Genomic DNA, 19,720 nt, shown 5'->3' on the forward strand with positions numbered 1-19,720 from the left:
CCACTTGAGATTAGGACAAATTCAGAGATATTGCGAACTTATGGTTGAACTTGGAGAGGTAATGTGCTATTAAAGCAAAATGAATGAGTTTAACAAAGTATTCTAGGTACTAGTTAAATACTAAATATTAAGTGTATCTTTTTCTATTACAGATCTGATTGGCCCTCTGCCAATCTGACATCAGATGTATGCCTTAAAACAATTGTCAAAGAGAGATCCAATCTAGCAGTGTCAGCATTATTTGGGAACCTGTTAGACATGTGCTGCCCACCCCAAACCTACAGAATCAGAAACTCTGGGGATGGAGCCAAATCAACTGCACTTTTATAAGCCCTCCGGTTATTCTCACACAGGTTAAAGTTTGAGAACCATTGTCCCAGGCTGGAATGCTTGATTCCTAAAAAACATCTGTGTTGCTCACAGTGGATCCCCCTTGTTAATACTATTTGTCCTAACTTAATCCCACACTGGCCAGAAGAAGGGTTCCCACTGCAGATCATATGGTGACACATGTTGCTTTGTATAGAGGACTGAATCAACAGAACAGTTTTCAGTAAGATTAGAATGCTCTGTCCTATTAAAATTGAGCAAAGTGCTTACTTTTGGAAGGTGGGTGGTGACTAAAATAGAGCAAAAGGGGGAGGCTTCTGTTTCTTGATCTGGGTGCTGGTTACATGAGTGTGTTCAGTTTGTGAAAACTTATTGAGCTTTGCATTTTTCTATATGTATATTGTAGTTCAACAAAATTCTCCCACCCCTCCACACACACACACAAAAAAGATTAGAATGGCATGAACTTATTTCATACTTGATCATTTTTGAAAAGCTCTAAGTTCTATAATCACAAAGCAGGATATGAAGAATACTTATAAGTAATATAAAGTAAAACTGAGCAATAAAGTTACAATAAAATATATCAAAATTAAATTCAGTGTACCTTTTTGTTTCTCCATACACTGAAGACTGCTTGACCTAAAATAATAAAATATGTCATTTAAAAATATATTGAAAAGGCATTGCAAACTAAAAAGTATTTAATCTAGGAGCAATGTAGAAGTAATGATATGACTTAAAAGTTACTTTTTAAATAGGGCACTGTTAGAAAGGATAGTATATATCAAAAGTCAAGAAGAAAAGGAATAAGTTAATTTTCGTAGAATGGTGTAATTCTTTATATTTCTGTGTTCTATATTTGGTTATATGCAATTTTAAACTATATTCAAATTTAATTAAAGATACTTTAACCAGGTATCTGCTTATAGAACTTAATTTTGTTGTGCAATTTCATTGATGGACTTAATGATAAAAAAAAAACTCTACTTACAATCCTTTAGAAATACACGTGTCCTTATAATTTTTTCATATCACCTCCTTACAAATCATTTGTATTTCTGTAAGATTAATACTATGAGATTAGAAAAACATTTAATCTTTTTACTTATAAGACACATTTTTTTTAAAGAGCTTGGTGAAGTTAATTTAATCTACATTTCAACTTCTTTTTTCCATTTGTCCCTGCTATAATACTCATACAGATAAATTTCCCAAAACACATATTTTAAGTCCCCATTTTTAGGTAACGTGATATAAGTAATATAATGTAAAAAAATATCTATTTAAACTTTAACCTATTATTTCAGGCTAATTACCAATTTCCTAGCCTTAATTGCAGTAGAACTCTACTGTTTTGGAGCCTTAATTAAAATGCCGTTTTGATTCATGAAGTGATATTTCAGAATATTTCCTCAGTGCTCTTCTAAATTTGAATTCAGTGAAATCCATATTTTCAAGTAACAGTCACAATCAGCCTTGATTAAACAATGAGCTTCTTTAATAGTATAATTTTTAAAAGATAGGTGTTATTAACTGTAAAGGAAGAATTTACAACAAATATAATTTATAAAAATGAGTAGAGAGAGAATAAAAATAGAAATAAATGTCATTTGTTACATATAAGTAACAGTGAAATAAAAATTTCAGTATGTATTATTTTGAACAGACAGCATAGAGTACCACAGAACAAATTACTCTGGTGTTGTGTTGGAAGATGAGTTAATACAGTTTTCAAACTACATACTTCAGTTAACATCCCTCCCCCACCCTCACTTCTTCCTCTCTTTCCCTCCGTCCTAGTTTACCTCTCTCTCCAGGTTTGGGATTTTTCCTGTTAAATAATAGAATTTACATCTCTTATTTTAAAGTACAGTAGTATTTATATTCTGAGGAATGCATGAGATAGAACACAAAATAATCCTGGAAATCCAAACACTCTAAAAACTTGTATATAAATATGAGTTCATAAAAACAAAACAAAAAAGTGTTGAGAGTAAGATAGTGCAATCAAAATGGCTGTGTTTCTACTCTTCTTCCATTTCAGTGGGACAAAGCCTTGTCAATTGCACCAGGGGTCTCTGTGAAATACTGGAAGAAGTTAATGCAGAGGTAAGGCAGAGAGTCTGTCCCAATAGATGTTTTGAAATATGTTAAAATAGAAACTATATATAAATATGATGGCAGCTTTTGAGATTTTTACTTTTATGCTGTTTTAAATAATGAATTTATATGTACTGATAAAATAAATTAAATGAATCACTTAAAGTCATTTTGGTGTTCTGGTATTTGACCTGACATCTGGTAAAGACAGTGGAAGGCAATGGAGGAAGTGACAGATCAGTAAACATGATCACTGGTTACTGTGTTGCTATTGAAAAATAAGTGGTAAGATTTTCTGAAATTTACCAAATGTTCATGAAATACCTCTTTCATAAATAATCTCAGAAAGTCTCTCTGAAGACACTAATTCCTACCATTTCCTCTCCATGGATACAAGGGAGGTACAGATGGTACAAATGATAAAGAAGAGTTTGAAAACTGAGCCAGTTTAACTAGATGTCCTTGTTATAAAATGTAATAAACAAGATTTTTCCTAAGATGTATTAGTTTCCTAGGTTTCCCATAATAAAGTACCACAAACTGGGTGGTTTGGAACAACAGAAATTTATTCTCTCACAGTTCTGGAGGCTGGAGGTCCGATATCAAGTTGGTGGCAGGGTTGGTTCCTACCGAAGACTCTGAGAAAGAACCAGGTCCATGCTTCTCCCCCACTTCTGTTGGTTACCGCCAATGCTTGGCATTCATTGGCTTGTAGACATATCACTCCAACCTCTGCCTTGTCTTCACATGGCATTATCCCTGTGTGTCTCTATGTCCAAATTTCCCTCTCTTTAGTAAGGACAACAGTCATATGAGGTCTACCCTTATACAGAATAACCCTGTCTTAATTAATTACATCAACAAAGACCCTATTTCCAAATAAGGTTACATTTACAGATACCGTGGGTTAGGACTTCAACATATCTTTTTTGGGGACATTGAACCAATCACTTCTAGGCCTGTAGAGTACTATTTATTGAATATTCATCTTATATCTGGTATTAAAAATGAAAATTTTTCACTTCATGGTACATGGTTTAGGAAAAAAATTCAACTGCAACTCACATGTGCAAATAAAAGTCAATCAGAGGCAAAGCATGAAGTCCCAAAGGATCAATGCATTTGCTGTGGGAAAGTAGAGTTTTTTAGCATCTACTTTCCCAGTGTAAGTGAAGCAGCAGGCTGGCTCCAGCCCTCAGACTGTAGGCTCCCTACCCTAAGCTCTACGATCCCGAATAATTCTAAATTTCGGTACCATCACTGTGCAATTGTGAATGTTATTGCTCCCACTGAAACCTTAATGAAGTCTAGTTAACAGGATATTCATTTCACAAATCAATTTTGTTTCAACCTCAGCAAAACCTCTATCTCATTTATCTTTGAAAACCAACACCTGATTTTCTCTGCTCTGTAGTCACGTAGTGGCCAGAATATACCCCCAGCTCCAAAGTTTAATTTCATAGATCCAGCCATTCAGAAAGATTGGCATTCTCTCAGTCCTATTTTTAAATGCCCAGAAAGAGAATATTGTTCCCAAACAGCTATGACAAGGAAAATCAGGGTCGCATGGTAAAAACATACTGTTGGGGAGAATCACAATGATCCTGTGAATTGGAGACTGTTAACAGTGAATTAGGCAAAAGGGTCTACTACACCTACCCGAATATAGGCAATTGTAATGTATAAATTAAATACACCTGATTAGTTCCACAAAACTGAGGTTGGGGGTGGTAGAAGAGGGTAAAGGGGGTCAAATACAGAGGGTGCCAAAAAAATATATACACATTTTAGGAAAGGAAAAAACTGTATTAAAATTGTAATATTCAATATCTGCCAATAACAAAAGACGAATACAAGTCATGCGTATACGTTTTTTTGACACCCCCGGTATATGGTGATGGAAGAAAGTTGACTTTGGGTGGTGAACACACAATGCAATATATAGATGATATATTATAGAATTGTGCACTTGGAGCTTATATAATTTTACTAACCAATGTCACCCCCAATGAATTTAATTTTAAAAAACTGATGTTAAACATTAATAAAGGAAATAACTAGGTTTGTCATTGAGAAAGTACCTGGGACTTAGATAGGACAAAAACTAAAGAGATGGACAGATAGTAATGGATACAGGGAGACATAGACAGACACACATACACCCTTCATAATCTACAAGATCAGGCCCCCCACGTATCTGGAACATTATTTTCTTTTAAACTACCTTGCTTGGGGTATGTACAATATTCTGCATTTTATTATCAATATTTATGTCCTTGTATTATCCTTTTTAATGATTTACACTAATTGCATGTAGAGGCTCTCTTCATCATTTTGCTCACTAAAACATTTAAAACTCTGTCTTTAGTAAACACCCACATATTTATTAATCCAATTGAGAGTAGATCTGCCATCACATACATCTAGTTGACAACTTGTTTTCAGAAAAATATATTGCTCATATTAATAAGCTACATTAATTTTAAGACCTGAAGTGTTCAGTGCATTTAAAATATGACAATATGTAGGGTTCTAATGGAAAACAAGTGCCTATAAAGTTAATTATTTCAGAAAACTTCTGTTTCTATATTGTGATTTGATCGTAATAGCTGAGTCTTTAAAAAGTGATATGCAAAAGAGCTTTATGAAATCTGCTTCAAATTTATTTTAGATATTTCAGAAAAATCTCAGTTCAACTGAGAACCTTGAAATGAGTATATTGTAAAATTAACTGTTCTTATTTTATTAGGAGAGCTGATCAGTTAATCCAGGAAGATAAGGATGATGTCATTCCATATTGCATAGCCATTGGTGATGTGAAAAAATTAGTCAACTTTTTTATGTCCAGAGGGCAGCTTAAAGAAGCTCTGCTTGTAGCGCAGGTATAACCACATAATTACACAAGCTGCATGTGATGGTGGGTGGGTGTGGAAAGGAGGAGCTTGTGTTGACTGACTCGCTTTCACATGATTGGCGGAGCCGTGGATGCCTTGGCTTATGCCCAACTCCCGGCTTTCTCTCTCGGTATTTCAGTCACACCATCTTTGCTCTGGTCACACTGAACTTATTTTAGATCCTTAAATACGCACACATCTCTGAACTCTGAACGTTAATATGCTGCTGAATGTTACATATGCTTGAACAACTTTTTCTAGTAACCATTTACCTGAAGCTTCTTGTTGAGACAGCGGAGTTCAGTTTTTATTTCATATTCTAAGGTTATCTCCAAATTGTAGTGTAAGTTTCAAACACAATTTAAGTATACTTTGCTCAAAATAATATTCTGAAATTTGTCAGTTACTAACAATTAGCTGAAGATTAAATTGTTCATTAAATTCCAGGCTGCTTGTGAGGGAAATATGCAAACCTTACATGTCTCTACACCTAAAGGATCTTCCTATTCTGATGATATCTGCAGGGAAGACTTTAATGAGTGAGTGATTTATTCTTCGTTTGGAGTCAATATCTTTATGGTTGGTTTCCCTTTAGGAGTTCTTGAGGGATGTGCGGTTCATCCTTATTTGTATACAGAGGACTTGGCTGGAGCATGTCTTCATCTGCATTTCCCACCACAATCTAGTTCTATTACAGCAACCCTCCCTGCATAGGGAAATGTTAGGCATGTGGACACAGCCTGGACACACTTTATGTGGCCTCCAGAAAAACCAATGTATTTCAGTAAAGAGACTGCAGGTAAAGCATCTAAGTACTTAAAAAACTGAGCCAACCTGTTGGAGAGGAGGAGCAGTGAAAACAAAGTGTGTTGCTTATTAATGTTTTGCTATAAAGTCATTATGGATAATATGGTAATATTGTTCATAATTCTGTGACCCTAATATTAGTGACTAGAATGACAGTTAGACCTCTTTGAAAGAAGAAATCCAAACAGTTATGTTTTTAAAAGAAATGGAAATTAGAATTCTTCAGCCTTTTTTTTTTTTTACTTTTTCAAATCTAGTAATCTACCTTCCTCTGGCTCTTTTCTTGGCTCCTGTTTTTGCCCTAGAAAAGAGGATATTTGAACTTTTAGGACACTTGTCAAGTAAAAAAGGATCGTAAAATGTTAAGCAAATAATGTGTTGGGACTAATGTATTCTTTCCCGGTTTTTTGCTGCTACTCTTTGCCACTTCTAAACTTGTTATCTTAAAGAGCTAACATACTACCTTCCCTGTTTCCCCGAAAATAAGACCTAGCTGGACACTCAGCTCTAATACGTCCTTTGGAGCAAAAATTAATATAAGACCTGGTATTATATTATATTATATTATATTATATTATATTATACCCAGTCTTATAGTAATATAAGACTGGGTCTCATATTAATTTTTGCTCCAAAAGACGCATTAGAGCTTTTTGTCCAGCTAGGTCTTATTTTCAGGAAAACACAGTATATTGCAGTCACCACGTAAATTTTGAAAATTTTCAGTTCAACCTGTAATTCTTCAAAGGTTAACTAGCTCTATAGCTGAGTCATTAATTATTCAATGTAGGATAGTAAATTTTGAAAATTAGACTTTTCTTCTAACCGTTGGGGGGATTATCAGCTCATCTGCTACTAAGAAAGACTGCTTTCCTGATTTTTCCCCCCAAATCAGGCTTTACACCTAACTCAAGGATGTCGAATTAAATCCTATTTGATCCCTTAATCAGCTTGTTATAAAAGGGCATTAATTCCCTTTTATGATGGAATCCTTGTGTTCATGTAGAATCTATCCTCCTTCTTTCTAGACTCCTGCACACAGTCACTAAAGAACTGGCAGAATGGTATTTTCAGGATGGTCGAGCAGTGCTGGCTGCGTGTTGCCACCTCGCTGTAGATGATATTGAGGTACCTCATTTCACATCGGTTTCTGTAAATGAAAAGCTCTTAAGATGTATCATGGTGTTTGAGGGGAGAAAACATGGTGACTTCCTGTGTAAGATCTGGTTTTACATGTTTTCCAAGCCTGAATGAACTCTACAGACTGAGATCTGTTTAAAACATTTTTTTTTTTTAAATCTCAAGATAGGTTGTTTGTAACAACCTCACTTTAAGTATTTCATCATAAATGAGAAGCAGTAGTTTGGTAAAGGGAAAAGTCAGAATTCCTGACCTTTGAAAGCACTTCCTTACTCTTAAGTATACTTTAGCATATTCTTCACAAGTTATATTTTTAAGGTATTTTTCCATTTGACCCACTAATGTAATGAAAATATTAAGTAAAGATAAGATTCTGCTTTTAAGGACTCTCAGATATATTGGATTTTGGGGATAATTGATAATCATTGTACACTACTGAATAAGCTTTTAAGAATTTGCATTTTATTCTGATAGAGAGACTGAAGGACATGTTGTGGATATTGCAGAGAGACTATTATTAATTACGAAAATATGAGCAAGGGTTCTAAACTCCTAAATTCTGACCTTATAAAATTTCCTGTATGTTCCTTTATCATCTTTTCCATTTGAAAATTGCAGTTACACTGACATACTTTATAGAAATATTACATTCAATATTTTATAAGAATAACAGATTATAGGTTAATACAAACTTACGCCTACTGCTTTCTGAGCTTGGCTGGAATGGTGATCCTACCCAGCATCTATGAAACTGAAGACATTGTTTTCTTCTGGAGCAAGCTTGCCATGACATACCTGCTTCGTGGAAACGAACTGGAGTTGGCAATCTGTGTGGGTGCAGTCCTAGGAGAGTCTGCAGCTCCAGCAACCCACTATGCCCTAGAATTATTGGCGAGAAAATGCATGATGATTTCAATATGGTAAGAATTTCAAAATTTAAATAATAACTTTATGGTGATGGAATGCATGTCTTAAGTATTGTAAGTTACATTTGATAGCATGTGTGATGTGAGTATGTAGGGTCTCCTTTTTAAATAAAAGATAAGATTATGGAAGGAAATGGTAATATGAGAATGAAGTAATGGTGCAAACTACCATGGTTGGTAGTTGAAATCTACCGTGACTCATTCTGAAGTAGCCAAGTTATAATTCTAAATATTCATCATGAGACAATAATTGTGTACTTAAGATTATCAAGTCCACACATTCCCACATTTAGAATTCTGCATCTCTACTGTACTCATTCTTGTCAGATCTTGTGTCTTGTTTTAAGGCTTGGAAAATAATGGAGAGTAGTAACAAAGATGGGTTAGCTGGAAATTTGGAACAGGCCATTTTTCCCAAACACGGGCAATACTTTGAGAGACAGATCCTGGACAGTCCCTTGTGTAACCTAGAAATCCCAGTCAAATAAATTCTCACTCATACCTTAGAGCCCTGTCCTTAGGACAGACAGTCCTTCATTATGGAGGCACTTTTAGGAAAGATATGATGCTGTCACTCAATAGTTATGTGCTGAATAAAGATGACGTTAGACTTTTATCATCTCTTTTCCCAAAATGCCTAGAACCTCAAGATGTTTCTAAATAAACTTGTTTATCAGGACGTTGACCTGGCATGCACGTACCACCCCAGGCACGCACGTACCACTCTTAGGATGGAGCTATATAGACTGCACTATTGAACACTACAGATGACAATAATAACAGCAACAACAGCTAACTAACACTTCTGTACTGCTTACTGTATGCCTAGCACTGATTTAAGCTCTTTGCATATAATAATGCACCCGATACTAGGCAGTACATACTGATTTGCCTCAGGTCTCAGTAAGTGGTAAGAGCCAAGATTCAAAGCTACATGAACTGGCTCTGAAGTTTGCACCCTTAGCTACTGTCTTAGTCTGTTCGGGCTGCTCTAACCAAATACCACAGACTGGGTGGCTTATAAACCATAGAAATTTATTTCTCACAGTTCTGGAAACTGAGAACTCCCAGATCAAGGTGCTGGCAGATTCAGTGTCCTGGTTAATAATGTTGCCATCTTTTCCTATGCTCCTGTGGTGGAGTGTTAAGGAGTTCTCTGTGGCCTCTTTTATAAGGATTCTAATCCCTCAGGACCTAATCACCTTCCGAAGGCCTCACCTCCAAATATGTTGGGGATTAGGTTTCAACATATGAATTTGGGGGGAACACAAACACTTAGTCTATGATGGCTATCACACTATACCACCCCCTTATCTGGGGCTAACTCAGGAAAAGCAACAGCCTTTTCCATTCTCTCTTTCTGTCCAGATCTGGGGGCTTAATAGTGAGTCAGGCATCTCAGAGTTATCCTAATCGTTACCCATATCCTGTCGTGATAGAAGAGCCCTCTTCCTCCGCCATCAGTCTTAATATTATGCTGATGAAATAAGTCAGACTGAGAAAGACAAATACCATATGATTCACTTACATGTGGAATCTAAAGAACAAAATAAAGTAGTAAATAAAACAGAAATAGACTCACAGATATAGAGAAAAAACTGACTGTTGCTAGATGGGAGGGGGGTGAGGATGAGGGAGAAAGTGAAGGGATTAGGAAGTACAAATTGGTAGTCACAAATAGTCCCGGGGATGTGAAATACAGTATGGGGAATATAATCAATAGTGATGTAAAGATTATGTAGGGGGTCAGATGGGTACTGGACTTATCAGGGGGATCACTTCATAGATCGTGTAGATGCCTGACCACTGCGCTGTACCCCTGAAGCTGAAGTAGAATGATATTGAATGTCAATTATAATCATATATACATGAAAAAATATATATATTTTCTCCCCCACGGGATGTAAAGTACAGCATAGGGAATATAGTCAATGGTATTGTAACAGCTATATACGATGTCAGAGGGGTAGTAGATTGGGGGGCGGGGGGGTTATCACTTTGTGAGGGGTATAAATGTCCATTATGTTGCTTTGTACACCTGAAACTAATAAAAAAATAAAAATAAAGTATTTAATGCTGACCATTCTTTGAGAGCACCCAGTTTTCTCTCTGTCATGAACTGTAGTAGTCAATTTCATAGTTAACCATGACTTGGCCTTAGACCCATCCCAAAGCATGAGGTCAAACTCAAATGATTTATTCACAAAGGTGACTGACTCCATGCTAAAAGTCATCATGTTACCTAAATAAAATATGATTTTTTTTAAAAAAGCAAAGGTTAAAAGAAGCAAAACAGAAATAAATATTAAATATTAAATTTAAAAGAGGTTTTAAAATCTTTCAACTGACTATATGTCTTGGTTGCTTTTAATATAAAACAATTTTCTGTTTCCCTGTAACTCCCCCCAAGATTTTTTCCTTTATAGATATGTGTACCAAAAACGAGGATAAGTTCAAATTCTGAAATATATGATGCTGATGAGGTTTATTTCCTAGGGAAATCTGTAATTTTCATGAGTATTAATAGAGCTCCACAAATTAAAAAAGATAGCAGCATAACTTCAAAAAAATGTTCATAATTTTATAAACCAAGAATTCTTCACATTTTTATATTTGTTGATTAAAATTTGCTTCTTCTTTGTTCTCTTTGCATATTTATAGTATTGATATTCAAAATTATTTTCTGTTTAGCTTTCCATCTGTTGGATACAGGTATTATCTAGTTTTAGAAAAAATTTTTAATTAAAATTTTATAGTTTATCTTATTAGAATACCAACTCTATATTAAGAAATTATCATTAACTCTTTTCACATTGTTGTTTTACAGAATGCCAATTCATTTATATACTTTATAGCATAGAAAATCTAACTACAAAGTAATGAGACCAGTGCCTATCACCTAGGTACAAAAGAACTCAGGATTTTATACTTACATAAAAAATGAACTGTGGCTTTCTACAATATAAAATAACAGCTAATTCAGCTAAGCAAATTAAAATGCTTGTTCTGGTAGTCAAATTAAAGAGTTTTAGATCGTTTGGCTGGTCCATACCACATTTATTATATATACATTTTCTCCAATTGGTATACTGAATTTTCAGTAAGTAGTGATTTAAAGAATGAATAAAATTAGCTGGCATTAAATTTCACTGTATCCAGATATAATTTGACAGTAAGAAAGTCATATTTTTGTCTGTAGTTCATAGAAGTTTGAATAGAATTTTAGCACAACTATTTTATACTATATGCAATAAAAGCAAGTAATAATTTCTATATTTTCATGGACATTATTGAAAACTGCTATTAAATGTTAGTATCAGAAAACATTATACCATTCATATTATAGCGAGAACAGATGAATTACTCTAATTTGGAACTAGTAGAAACACTCAAAGTCTTATCTGCCTGTGATAACAGAAAATTTGACACACAAATTATCTCTATTCTTGTTCTATACTCACTATATTCTTGATTAAATATCTTTTAATGTTTTTAAAAATAATTTATTCATATGAATGACCAGTTTAGATTTTAGTGAAGGCTTCACAAAGTTAATGAAGAAGGGTTTTACTCTCACAGTCCACAGGATACCCATAAATTCACATTTGAAATATTGCCTATTCTAAAATCATACTGAATGTGTATATATCAGTTTCTTGAATATTGAATAATAACATCTCAAACTATCAAAAATTAATGTTTTCTCAATTATGATTCATGCAACCAAAAACTGTTCATCCAGTAACTATAAAGAAGAATTTTATAAAAAATATTTTTAATGTAAAGCTGTTATGTCTATACAGTTTTTATATGCCTTATTTTCAAATTATTTATTTCATTGACTAAATCTTTTAAAAATAAATCAGAAAACTACATTTCTGTCTTTGATTTCCACCTAAAGTTTACGAAATACACACAATACCCAAAATTCTAAATGTAAAATATCTAAGTATTCTACTGGTTTTAATGAGCTGGTTAATACAGTTGTCCATTGTTGACGAGAGTTAGCTTTCACAAGTTTGCTTTATAAATCACTTCATAGAACATAGCTAATACTACTTAGTTTCAATAGAGAATTAGTCTATAATAACAAAATTAATTATAAATATGTAAAACAGTTTAGATTTTAAATAAATATTGAGGAATTTCACAATACCTTTTTTCTTCATGCCCTTTGATTTCTGTCATCTACATTTAGAAGAGTTGCATAATTAAATAGGAAATTAGGACTGTTTATGTAAATAGAAAAGCAAGGAAGGTATACTAAGAGTCTTGCTCCTTTGACATAGTTCTAAATGTTATTTTTAGATTTATTCTTCCTCATTGAAATTTCCCCTTTTGTTATGTGACCAGGAATTTGGCAGCCGATCTTCTCCTGATGATTCCTGATAATGAACTACACTTAGTGAAACTCTGTGCTTTCTACCCAGGGTGTACAGAAGAGATAAATGATCTTCATGAAAAGGTATGCTGATGATATTCAGTATTCTAGTTTGGAATTCAGTGCTATGGTTTAACTAATTTCAGGTTTGGGCAAATAGATACATGCAGACAAATAAACATATGTTTCTTTTAGGACTCTTTTGTAAATAGAAGAACAAGCTTACAGGCTGTGGTGCAGGGGGCTTACTCTGCAAAGCTGGATTCACCCTAGTGAGCTCTGGTGCCTGCTGAGACCGCCCTTTGGGTGTGCCGCTTGTGGGGCTAATTGGGTGGTGCTCTGCTGTGGTCTGAAGCCGGCCTGCAGGAATGTTGGTTTGGGGGCCTTTTGGGAGGGACACCAGTGCAGGCCAAGGTCAGCCACTCATTGGGACTGGTCTAGGACTACCTGGTAGGAGCTACAGTGTAATCTGTTGTTGGTCACTCCTTGTGCTGGACCTGGAGGTACATGGGAGGGACCACGCTGTGAACAGAGCAAGGACAGCTGCCACAAGTACTGAGCCTGGGGTAGCTGCACAAAACCCCAAGATATCCTGAGGTCTGCTTTAGCCTGCCGGCTGCCCATAGACTCAGCTGATGTGATAGAACCTTATGTGGTACACGAGTTGGTTGAGTGGTTGAGGTGGGGTTCTCAGGGAATCACCAGGGTGGGGAAGGTGGTGTTCACAAGGTTAATTCAGATTCAGGTTTTTTTATTTCCTCTACTTTTTGAGCATATATCAAAGTGAAGAAACTTTTTTCTATGTAGCCAGGTATAGTGCCAACACATAGTTGCTCAGTATATAAATGGCATTTAGTGACTAAAGATGGGGAAATAGTATGAAATGTCATATACATGAGAACTCCTTTAATGTAGTTTGTTGTAATTTTTTTTGAGAGAGAATTTGAGTGATCTAAAATATTCAATTTACCTAATTTTTGAACAACAGAACATATGAAACTATTAAATAAATTCATCAATACATAAATACATTGAATAAACCATCTTAGTAACTTAAGGGGATGTAAAAGAAAAATGAGAAGGAAAGAGAATGACAAATCACAAAGGAGAAGAGATGATCACCTTACTGTGGATGAATTACATCATCTGAAGTCACAACACAAAACACTTTTTATAGCAGAAGTGCAGGCTCAGTGGTTGCCAAAGACTGATGAGAGAGACAAAGTATTAAACTATTTATAAATGTTGCTTAGAAGCAAATCAACAAATTAACACTTAAATTTTAAACATCATGAATATGACAGAATTTGTTATAAAAGATAGCTTAATTCTTGCTATGTTCTGGAAGCAAAACTTACCTGAGAGAGGAGTAGACTCAGTTTTATCAGAAAAAAGAAATTACTTGAGGAAATTGGGAGTATTGTTTTCATTTTACAGTAATGAAATTTCATAGGCCCAAAATCTCCCCTTTGTGGCATTTCAGAATGTTAATGCTGAAAATTTTTAGAGCTTGTATATTTTTTGCCTTTCTGCCCTAAATGAAGTTGTTTTGTCTCAAAGGCTAAGTGAAATTAATTTACTATGTAGAGAACACGTAAGAGTGTATCTTCTGTATTTTCTGCATTAATGTAATTTTTGACTCTAGTCAGCATATTTGTTCTAAAATAACTCATATCAGCATTTTTTGCTAAATTACATTTGCGGGCACTAATTCCAATATCACAACCAAGACAATGTTCTTCCATCTCTTTTATTAGGTATTTGTGTGTTGGAAAACTACTGACTAAATCCCATTAGGTATTACCCTATTTATTATTACTATATCTTAAAGACATTTCTGTAAATCTATTCTCTTAATACAAATTATTTCATTCACTATTTGGAACAACTTTAATAAGAAAAACACATAAGTATATTGGATATATTTAGTACTTAACGCTGTTGCTTTTATCCCTATAAATTTTAGTAATATTGTCATCGAACCAATTAATTTGTAGTGCAAGCTACCCACCGTAGAAGAATGTATGCAGTTAGCTGAGACAGCCCGTGCAGATGGCAACATATTTGAAGCTATAAAGTATTACTTGTTAAGTCAAGAACCTGAGAAAGCCCTTCCTATTGGTATTGACTTCATCAAAGGTAAGTTTTCAATTGGCAGTATAATTTAAAATCTATTTATTTATTTGATATTTTCATTCATATTACTTAAAAGCAAGCACTAGCCATCTTAACTTGAAAAAGGAAAATGATTGCTGATTGTATGATATCAGTACCTGAGAGAGGGTCAGTAGGCAAATACTTGTGATCTAGAAAATAAAGTCAAAGATAGGCTTGACCGGAAGAGAATTACATAGGTTAAAAGTTGGATGAACAAGTCTTAATGCTATTATTTAGAGAATCTTTATTTGGTTTTATTTTGCCAGAATACATCAATAGTTCAAATTGGACTTTGGATACCATTTATCCTGTTCTTGACCTATTGAGTTACATTCGTACTGAAAAATTACTCTTGCATACATGTACTGAGTGAGTACTTTTTTTCTAGAATACGTAACTGAAACTGTGTAATGTTTCAAAATGGCTATGTTGTTTTTGGTGTTTAGATCAAGAAATAAAATTATTTTGGACAGATAGATGCCCATGTTTTTATTTTTTATAACCTTTAGAAAAAATACAGAGGTGAATTTGAAACAATAATAAATCTTCGTGGTCCTATTTACTAATATGTAATGCATGTATGTTTATATATGTGTATGTACACACATAAAAACCTGGTTCAAACAGAGGTAGTCCAAAGCTTTTGGGTGGTTTTGGGCCTCAAGTCCTCAAGAAACTAGTGGTCATCCCTGTTAAATATCCATTGTGTGCAAAACATACTAAGTTGGGGGAAAGAAGTGCAAGTGCTAGAAAGTAAAAACTAGACACCATCCCTGAAAGCAAGTATCTCTTAAGGACATTGTTATCCATGTAACTAAAGTCCCCAGAGACTGTGTATAACTTGTGATAGAGGCTTTGAGCTATTTTTGTTTTAGTGCCCATGTGGAAAAGATGATGCCACAGCATGCAAAACTTTGGCTAATTTCCCCAGCAGGAAATGTAGTGGACATTCCTACAGTGTACACAATATGCCAGGAATTCCTACATCTGACCAAATGAGCCCCTGAGGGAGAGAGTTCATGAAGAAACAGCCGAGAATAGAGAAAAACAAGACAGCAGAGTTAAATATTATTTAAACTTCTACTTTAAATTACAATTTATGTTATAACATAAATGTCTGAATAGGAGTTAATAGATGAATAAAAACATCTTCAAGTTTAGAAAATTTTCTAAACAGTTTGCTATAAATGTCACCCATTAAAATATAGAGATACAAGTACATTAACTACATATGAGAGTAATGTTCTATTCCTCAAATTATGGAATTAAAAAATAAATATATTCTCTTTTAGAGCTCGAAATGAATTACTCATATTGTGTGGTTATATTGGTGCATTACTAGCTATCAGAAGACAGTACCAAAGCATTGTTCCAGCACTTTATGAGTATACAAGGTAAAAACAAGTTCTCTTCTATTATGAAATTAGAGAAATTCCTTTCACTAAGATGGTGAGTTTCCACGTGTATCATAGAAGGCACCAAATACATACTGCATGCACCCATTTATTCACTCAGCATGTACTTTATAACACAACAGCAATAAGCTATATTAATTAGAAGTGAACTAGGCTGTAAAGCCTAGAAATTTTAATGCTAGGTTTAGTTATCTTGTGTCACGACACTTCCGGTAAGCATTCCAGGGCAGTTACAGCTGCTCATGGATTCCGTCAGGGACCTGGATTCTTCCCTTCTTTTGACTGCCATTCTTGACTTTTTCCCTCTTGCTTAACTTTCCCATGGTTACCAGGTAGCTTCTAATCCTCTGTATACTGTATCTACATCCTAAGCTTTCGGGAAAGAGAGGTAAGGGCAAAAGAAGAGCCACTACAGAGGGCAAAGCCATCTGAGTCAAGAAGGAAAGTCCTCCTTAGGATGACCTACCTCCCACATCCAGAACTCCCATATCCAGAACTGTGGAACTCTACTTTTAAAAAAAGATAAGAAAATGAGTATTTTAGCTTCCTAGTCTCTACAGTAGAAAAAAGCAAAGTAAAGGGGGATTGTGAGTAGCAGGTAACTATTTTATGTTTTGGCATAACATACCTGCCCAACTCTTCTATTTTCTAACAGCTTGTTGATCTTCACACATTATGCTTAAAATTTGCTATACTCAGAAATAAAATTCACAGTGCCTTCCCTTAAAAAACCAAGTCTACTGGTTTGATAAGTGGCAGGGTAGGTACCTGCTAAAAATGCTGGAAGTCTGTGGGTAAGCAATTTTTCTGAGTTCCATTTGCGGGGGGTCACAGCATTCAGAGAAACAAAGCTTTCTTTTTTTAATTACATTTATTGGTAAGACAGTGGTTAATAAAATTATGTAGGTTTCAAGGGTAGAATTGTATAATATACCATCTGTATATTGCATTGTGTGTTCACCAAAGTCGAATCTCCTTCCATCACCATATATTTGAACCCTTCTACCCTTTTCTACCTCCACTCCCCCCCCTTTCCCTCTGGTAACCACTAAACTGTTGTCTGTGTCTATGAGGTTTTGTTTGTCTTGTTCGTTTGTTGCGTTCAGTTTTATATCCCACATCTGAGTGAAATCATGATTCTCAGCTTTTTGTCTGACTTACTTCACTTAGCATGGTAATCTCAAGATCCATCCATGTTGTCACAAATGGCAATAATTCATGTTCTGTTATGGTGGAGTAATATTCCATTGTGTATATGTACCCCATTTTCTTTATCCAATCACCTATCAAAGGACACTTTGGTTGTTTCCATGTCATAGCTACCATGAATAAGACTGCAATGAACATAGGGGTACATATATCTTTTCAGATAAATGTTTTCAGATTTTTGGGGTAGATAGACAGAAGAGGGATTGCTGGGTCATATGGTAATTCTATCTTAATATTTTGAGGAACGTCCACACTGTTTTCCGTAGTGGCTGTACCAATATATATTCCCACCAGCAGTATATGAGGGTTCCTTTATCTGCACAACTTCTTCAACACTTGTTATTACTTATATATTTTTTTTTAGTTTCAGATGTACAAAACAGTGTAATTGTTAGACATTTACACAAAGTGATAATCCCCCTCCCCAATCTACTGCCCCGACGTTGTATATAGCTGTTACAATTCCACTGACTCTATTCCCTATGCTGTACTCCACATCCTGTGACCATATATATATTAAATTATAATTGACATTCATTGGTATTCAGCTTCAGCCTCAGGTGTGCAGCACAGTGGTCAGGCATCTACACTGTCCCGGAAGTGGTCTCCCTAATAGGACAAATGCCAATCTGACACCCTACAAAATCTTTACAACATTATTTATTATATTCCCCAAACTGTGTTTCGTATCCCTGTGGCAATCTTGTGGTTACCGATTGTGCTTTCTAATCCCCTCACTTTCTCCCTCATCCCCACCCCTCTCCCATCTAACAACCCTCAGTTTTTCTCTATATCTTTGAGACTGTTTCTGATTAGTTTGTTCATTTATTCTATTCTTTAGATTCCACATATAAGTGAGATCATATGGTATTTGTCTTTCTCCACCTGACTTATTTCACTTAGCATAATATTTTCTAGGTCCATCCATATCGTTGCAAATGGTAAGATTTCATTCTTCTTTACAGCCGAGTAATACTCCATTGTATAAATGTACCACAGTTTCTTAATCCAGTCACCTACCGATGGGCATTTCAATTGTTTCCACATCTTGGCTATTGTGAATAGCACTGCGAGGATGTGGAGAAACGGGAATCCTCGTGCACTGTTGGTGGGATTGCAGATTGGTACAGCCACTGGGGAAATCAGTATGGAGGTATCTCAAAAAATTGGAAATGGAACTACCTTATGACCCAGCAATTCCACTCTTAGGTATCTATCCAGAAAAATCCAAGATGCTAATTCAAAAAAATTTATGCACCCCTATATTTATTACTTGTCTTTTTGATAATAGCCATTCTAACAGGAGTGAGTTGGTATCTCATTGTGGTTTTGATTTGCATTTCCTTAATAGCTAGTGAAGTTGAGCATCTTTTCATGTATCTATTGGCCGTTTGTATGTCTTCTTGGGAGAAGTATCTGTTCAGTTCCTCTGCTAATGCTTAAATTGGACTGTTTTTTTTTTTTTTTTTTTTATTGTTGTTATATGAGTTCTTTATATATTTTGGATATTAGTTCCATATCAGAGATGTTGTTTGCAAATATCTTCTGTCATTAGGTTGGTTGCCTCTGTTTTGTTGATAGTTTTTTTTTTTTACTGTGCAGAATAATTTTAGTTTGACATACAATTCCTTTTGCAATTGCAACAACAATAATAAAATACCTGGGAATAAACTTAACAAAGGATATGAAGGATCTATACACTGTGCTTAGAAACCTCACCATTTCCATGGCGTCACCTGTCTCCTCTAGGGAGATAACTCACTTTAGATTCAGGCATAGCCTACTCTCCAGGCTGGGTATGTGTATACCCAGCAGCTCACCAAACTCCTGCCTTAAACTCAGTATGTTCAAAACTAAAATCATCTTTCTCAAGCCTACTCTTTCTGTTGTGTCCTCTCTTTCTTTGGATGGTGTCATTGTATTCCTGTCATTCAGAATTAAACGATCAGGGTCATGATTAAGTGTTTTCCTTCACTGTCAACATCGACTGATTTAGTAAATTCCCACATCGACACTTTTCTCATTTTTGGTACTACCCCAGTTATTTGTCTTCATTACTCTCACCTCTGTTAGCTCTTCAACTACTCACCCTACCTCTGTCTGTCTCCTACTGCCAACCCATACTAGGTACTCCTATTGCCAGTCTTCCTGAAGCACTATGCTTCCTTAGTATTACACTTTCCAAGACTCCCCTCTATCTACAGGTAATGTTCTAGGTCCCTCGTACCTATTACATCAAAGATCCGCAAAAATTGGGTTGTCACCCACTGTATCCTCCTGCGTGTTCTCTACTCCAGCCAAACCGACTTACTTGTAATCCCTGTATATATGTAATGTCTCCCTGATATTTTTCCAGTG

General features: G+C 35.1%; 1 protein-coding gene across 8 annotated transcripts in view; it reads left to right on the forward strand.

Moving 5' to 3' along the window:
* WDR17 (WD repeat domain 17) overlaps window positions 1–19,720 on the forward strand; it is a 93,550-nt gene that overhangs the window by 67,814 nt on the left and 6,016 nt on the right. For 5 of the 8 annotated variants that reach the window (XM_019749466.3, XM_019749461.3, XM_019749464.3 and 2 more), the window contains 11 exons: window positions 1–58; window positions 2,378–2,442; window positions 5,183–5,315; window positions 5,775–5,866; window positions 7,163–7,262; window positions 8,055–8,194; window positions 10,892–10,912; window positions 12,554–12,665; window positions 14,579–14,720; window positions 15,005–15,107; window positions 16,031–16,132. The exon at window positions 1–58 is cut by the window's left edge and continues 98 nt beyond it. In XM_019749466.3, coding sequence (XP_019605025.3) covers window positions 1–58; window positions 2,378–2,442; window positions 5,183–5,315; window positions 5,775–5,866; window positions 7,163–7,262; window positions 8,055–8,194; window positions 10,892–10,912; window positions 12,554–12,665; window positions 14,579–14,720; window positions 15,005–15,107; window positions 16,031–16,132 — 1,068 coding nt within the window. The remainder of the gene's footprint in view (window positions 59–2,377; window positions 2,443–5,182; window positions 5,316–5,774; window positions 5,867–7,162; window positions 7,263–8,054; window positions 8,195–10,891; window positions 10,913–12,553; window positions 12,666–14,578; window positions 14,721–15,004; window positions 15,108–16,030; window positions 16,133–19,720) is intronic. The other 3 variants (XM_019749462.3, XM_074329895.2, XM_074329894.2) reach the window with 2 other exon arrangements.

This window comes from Rhinolophus sinicus, chromosome 16, assembly GCF_057876585.1.
Source record: "Rhinolophus sinicus isolate RSI-liver-muscle chromosome 16, RSI-T2T, whole genome shotgun sequence".
In the NCBI taxonomy this organism is placed as follows: domain Eukaryota; kingdom Metazoa; phylum Chordata; class Mammalia; order Chiroptera; family Rhinolophidae; genus Rhinolophus; species Rhinolophus sinicus.